General features: G+C 29.4%; 1 protein-coding gene across 2 annotated transcripts in view; it reads right to left on the bottom strand.

Moving 5' to 3' along the window:
- Window positions 1-529: 529 nt before the first annotated feature.
- Window positions 530-6,000, bottom strand: part of LOC134253480 (uncharacterized) — a 77,057-nt gene continuing 71,586 nt past the window's right edge. Inside the window, exons 1-7 of one of the 2 annotated variants that reach the window (XM_062736001.1) lie at window positions 3,920-4,122; window positions 3,705-3,771; window positions 1,627-1,700; window positions 1,277-1,480; window positions 1,106-1,168; window positions 880-1,000; window positions 530-665 (exon numbers count right to left, since the gene is read on the bottom strand). In XM_062736001.1, coding sequence (XP_062591985.1) covers window positions 557-665; window positions 880-1,000; window positions 1,106-1,168; window positions 1,277-1,480; window positions 1,627-1,700; window positions 3,705-3,771; window positions 3,920-4,037 — 756 coding nt within the window. In that variant the 5' untranslated portion in view covers window positions 4,038-4,122 and the 3' untranslated portion in view covers window positions 530-556. Of the gene's footprint in view, window positions 666-879; window positions 1,001-1,105; window positions 1,169-1,276; window positions 1,481-1,626; window positions 1,701-3,704; window positions 3,772-3,919; window positions 4,123-6,000 lie in introns of those variants that run through there. The other variant, XM_062736002.1, reaches the window with a different exon arrangement.

The following is a 6,000-nucleotide window of genomic DNA, read 5'->3' as shown; positions in this document are numbered from 1 at the left end:
CAGGAGAAACTTTCATATTTGATAATGTATGATACAAACGGATATTAACTGAGTTTTTTCGTCATGAATTTTATATTTGTAAAATAAAATATAACCCTGAAAACTAAATTTCTCTTTGCGTAATATATTCTACAAGTTTTACTTGTACAGGTAATATTCATTACCGTAACACCGACGTTAATTAATGGTACAAAAATATCTTGCAATAAAATAAATAACAGTTGTAAATCTTGATTTTTCGAGATTGTATAGTGGTTAGTAAAATTCAGGAAAAAGAAAAAAAAAACCTTCCACTCAGATAGTGTGAAACACATCTATACACGTTGATTTGTTTATCTAGACTGCTTATTTAAAAGTAGCATTGCTTTGTAACTGAAGGCAGTCTAGAAAAACCGATGTGTATTCGCGCCATCTGACACAAAGTATTTAACCACTTTATGATTAAGAAATTGGTGCCGTGACCAGGATAACAATTCATATGTGGAATGGATCTATCCAAATTTAAGACAGTCTAAATAAACAAGTCAAAGTGTTTATCTAACTATATAGACTGCTTTCAATTTGGATTCATCCTTACCTTGACTAAAGCTTCAGGTACTCCACTGTTGTTACAATTTTTTCCCTCGTCTTCTGTCAGTGATTGAAATATCGGACTCCATCTTCTACTATAATCATTTAATTTAATCATTCTATTCAAAATAATAATGTACCGGTAGTTTATGAAAAATATTCTTATTTTGGTTTTAATCATTATTTAAAAATTAAGGATTTTTCTAAAATATATAATTTTTCAGAAAAAAATACAGGAAGTATCGTAATAAATTCTTTTTTCTTGAAATAGTACAACTATACATGCAAATTATAATTTCAATACCTTACCAATTATTTTTATCTTTCAAACACATTGTTAGAATAGAACCGATAATAAGTCCAACGAATATGGCTACACTTATGATAAGAGGGCTAGCGTTGACGCCACATGCAGACCATTGGACTGTTTCTTAAAAATGGAAGATTTCATTTCTTGATTCTTCAGTTTGTGACAAAATAAAAAAAAAACATGTTATTTATTCAGAACTTTAAGCCTTCAATAATTGTCTTTAACCTTTTCGTTCATCGGAATGATTTCCATAAATACATTTGCTTGTAATGCAGCTTTGAAGAGACTCTGAAATTATAGATAATGCAAATAAACAATTTAATCTCCATATTATGAAATTGTTCAATGAAAAACACATTTTTTTTTTACAAGTTTCTCAATGCATGGTACACTCACTTTGTGTCTGAAGATTAATGTTACACTGTAGAACGATATTTGTACTATTGTATCCACATTCAGTATTCTTCTTTTCTGCTAACCGTACAATATCTTCGGCACTATATTTTAGAATTATTTTAACATACCCATCTGAATTTACGTATTTTGTTTTTGAACAAATTCCAGAACAATTTTTCTCTAGGTTTCTCATGAAAAGGTCAACTGAAACAAGCAAACGTAAAAGAAAATGTTTCCACAAATAAGTCCTTGTTTTAAAAAGGCTTTTGTTAATCAAGATTATGTGCCTAAAATTATACAGCTGTATAACTGAAATTGAAATTCTGTCATTCATGACAAAGAAAACTTACTTGAAGAGTTGGATACACAACCTGTGTTATTTGTTATTTCTCTGTAAAAATGTGTGGCCCTCTGGATACAATTTCTGAAATCCAGAAGATAATATGTACAGTAGTTATAAACGTTAGTTTCATATTATTTGATTAGTTACATGTAATACTATATTCACAGTCTAAAACTAGATAATCAAGTTTTAATAAATGATAATTATATAAAGAGCACTATATCCATGCAATTAGCTATTCTTTGGCATATATATCCTTATTAGGAATAAAAGGTTTGACCGTATCCTTTTTTGGTTGTCTTTAAAAATATGTCACATATTTTATTTTGTGAGCAATTGAAATGCAATTCAAGGAATTCTTATGCATTTAGACATCTTATAACTTAATGCACGGGTTGCTAGGATCAGAGTTTTCTCAATGAAATTAATGTACGAGGGTTGTCCCGTAAAATCAACGACAAATTGTCTAGTGTGAAAACTAATAATCACTGTGTTCTAAAATTCTCAATATTCTTTAGTACATCTTTCTTTAATATACATAGCAACTTTTAAAGATATACATACATAAATAAATAATTTATGAGATTTTACGTTATATATTGTATCGGCTTACGGCGCAGGGACGAAAACGTCAAAGTGTCTAAATCAGCGCCACGTTTTCTTTTTGCTTAAAATGGTTCATAAGGAATTATTAATTTCATGAATGCACATACTCAAATTTCCTTTTCTTCCTCCAAAAATAGTCGAGGAACCAATATCTCACAATCATGGGATTTTCTAAAGATTCATTTGGAAGGTATGGGCAGTATTCTCACTATCAGTCAACTTATTAGGCAATCTTGTATCTATGGTCAACGGTGAAGGCATTTTTCGCTATTACCATAGCTTTTTGTCAGTATGTTTTGTTCTACCTGGGGATTCGATAAAAAAGATTATACTCAGAAAACTCCAATTTCACTTGTGTACTTAACATCTTCACAATTTTTTATATTTTTTCTTCTGTATCTATTTAAAGTATGTTAGAGTGATATTTCTATAAATGAACTGTTCTCCGGTACGCCGTAACGTCATCAAACGTCGCTATTTTTTGTATGTTATGATTACCACATACCGATTAAGAATCCTCGGGCAAATGCCTAGAAATTTGTCAAAAGACAACACAATAGATAGTTGATTAAAAATAGGATAATGTTTACCCCAATCTTATCAATGTGTACCCTCTTTATTTGTCTCTATTTTATCAAAAAGACAAAGGTGCACTCGAATATGATAAATAAAAATTTTCTGAAAATTTCAGCTAAGTGATTCTTTGAGAAAAACGCTTTGTCCACCATTTTACGGGACAACCCGCGTATTCATCAATATCGTTTAGGTGTTTAGAAAAAATGAATATATACCAAGGCAAATACTGTTAATTGAAATCACTAAGATATACAAATTATTTCATAATTGTGTTGATAAGTGGAAAGAATCCCCCCCCCCAAAAAAAAAAAAGAATAATGTTTTTTTTTAAAAAAAGCTTATAATACAACTGATATTGTCATTAAAAAAATTTAGAATCTTTTTTAATATTAACTTCAGAGTACAATGTATTTTATGTACACAATATATTATGTGTACAATCAAAAATGTTTTTAAAAAGGAATTTTGCAACTGACTAATGACAAGGTATGTGAATTTATGAGTTTCATTGAAAATCAGCTGTAAATGATTCCAGAAAGCCTGAACTATAATTTATCGTGGGGAATAGTTGTAATTAAAACTGACAAGTCAAACGTTTTTTATGATATTGATTTTGTTAAAAAAAATTTGATTTCAAATTTTCCACAAGTTCCTTGGAATTTTTTTAGCATTCAAATCTGATTTACACCATTTCTCGAATATACTGTCGAACAGTACTGTTAAGTTTTCCCTTCCCTAGTTGCAAATACGAATGACATTTTTAAAAAAAATTCTTAAGAAAAGATTTATTTGGTTTTTAATTGTCCAAATTATCTTTTATTCATTCCGAAAAAAAATCCGTCTGAGACGATGCCATTTTCTTAATAAGAAATGAACGAGAAAAATTTTTAATTAAATACTTACATATCTGCATTGCAGCAGTCAAGATGGTAAGACATTACAAAGGTAGCTGCTACAATCTTCAGGACAACTATTAAAGGTGTTTATATTTATTTAAAAAAAAACACTATTTCAATGAAATTCGTGTTCTCCTTAATTTACATTTTTCAATTTTTAAATTTAGATATGACATTGTTAACTTTTCCAATGTTTTAAAGAAAGCAAAAATTATTCTTTACCCAATTTCATCTCGGCTGGCTCCATTTTCTCTTCAATCTTAATCAAGACAATTAATTGTGCCTTTGGATAAGGAAACAAAATTTGCGGATACATGAAATCATCCTGGTTAGTTATCATATTTAAAAATATATATTATATTTATTTCCCTAAAATGAGACAGCACTTATGTCACACATAAAAAATTAAAATCCATTCAGATAGATATTACATAGTCAATTTTAGAACCACCTCACGACGTTTGTTTCAGTTATGTTGGTATTTCATAATGTTGCTTTCTTAGACTGGTTTCTAAACCTTTTAATTGCTGCTTCAAATCATGTAGAAAAAGTATTCCTAACATGCAACTTCCAAATCTAGATAGATAATAAACAAATATGACGATGATAGAAAAGTACTCATTATCTTATTCAAAGTGAATGTTTTGCAATTTTTATTTTTTGCGGGGGTGGTAGGGGATGCTTACTCCTACATTGCAACTGATCCCACCTCGGATACCTTAGAAGTATACATGTTTGTCTGACTCTCAGTCAGTACTGTTTAATGGGAATTTTCATCATAAACACTAGTTGCATGTTATTTTCACATTTCATTCATTTCCCAGTAAAATAGTATTTTCTCTTCAACATTTCTTTATAACAATTTAGCCAATAGCACGGTGAAAGAGAACGCGCAGTGATTTAAATTCTGGTATATATTTCTGAATAGAGTTATCGGGGAAAAAAACTTTACCCATTTCACAAAAATCGACCATTAGTTATTTTGGATGTTATAAATTATAAACGACGGTTGTTTTTAAGGAATGAATTTATAAGTTACTGTTTTAAGCTGGGTTGGAGCAGTTTATTCTTTATAAACCGCAAAGAGATTCTTGTTCGAAGGTAAGTAATACCGGTATAACTTGGGTAGCTATTAAATTCATTTCTTACAATCTAATTTTACCGTCATTAATTGTAGATAATGACAATTATCTCTACCTAAAAATGCATATTTTAAATTGTACTTATACTAAATGTTTATACGACATCATCTATTTTTTTTTAAAATCCAAACAAATGACACGCTAGAGCCCAAAATAAGATTCATACTTTTATTAAAATAGTCTTCCTCGTATTTTCTGATTCGTCATTTCTGTGTAAAACATGAACTACAGAAAAGGATGATATGAACACGTTTATTCTGCCAATTTTTAAAACTTAAGAAATAAAATAATCATAGTGACTTCAATATAGATACAAGTGCTGCACTCAAAATAAGAGGATTTGTTTGTTTGTTTATTTACACTCAGACCATACAATGGTATATGAGGTACATGAACATATTTACATAATTATATACAAAATACAAAGTCAAGCGAGGAAGAGTAGTATCAATTAAATAGTTACTAAAAGCAGGCCAATATCTTTTTAGCTAATAAAGACAGTTTAAACAGTGAATCAACATTTGTGATGGACATAATTTTCTCAAATTTATAAGTATTTATATGAAGACAATACTTCTTATCAAGAAGTTTTACCCGTAAAGACAAAAAATATGGACACTCCATTATATAGTGAAATTCATCCCCCAAAGTATTTTTGTTACATAGATTACATAATCTTAAAGATCTATCAGTATTAGTCCATCTACCTGATTCTACTGGGAGTTTGTGGTTACAAGTTCTAAATTTTGTTAATACAATTCTTAAGTCTTTTGGGAGCTTACTTAAGTAAATTTCTCGTCCAAAATTGTTTTTGAAAATCCTGTAATTTAAACATTTAGGTGAATTTTCTATGTTCATATGCCAGTCTTGTAAAAATTGATTTAATAACGTTTCTTTCACAATAGATTTTAACCATGTAACACTAATGAAGTTTTGATTTATCCACACATAAGACAGGCCACAGGAATTCAAGATATCCCTTATACATTTCAACCATGGGTGCATAAATGATCCGTCAGAAAATTGTTTATAAAGAAAGCAATACATTATGTATGTCAGCTTACTCTCATGTGACATCAAAAGTTTAGCCCAGTAAGTAATCATTCGTACCTTTATACGTATAATTAAAGGATATCGCCCAGTTTCCCCATACACCATACA

The sequence above is a fragment of the Saccostrea cucullata genome, unplaced genomic scaffold (assembly GCF_032062105.1).
Source record: "Saccostrea cucullata isolate Sc308-1 unplaced genomic scaffold, CSIRO_AGI_Scuc_v1 ctg8126, whole genome shotgun sequence".
Lineage (NCBI taxonomy): Eukaryota > Metazoa > Mollusca > Bivalvia > Ostreida > Ostreidae > Saccostrea > Saccostrea cuccullata.
This window is presented reverse-complemented; position numbering and strand designations above follow the sequence as displayed.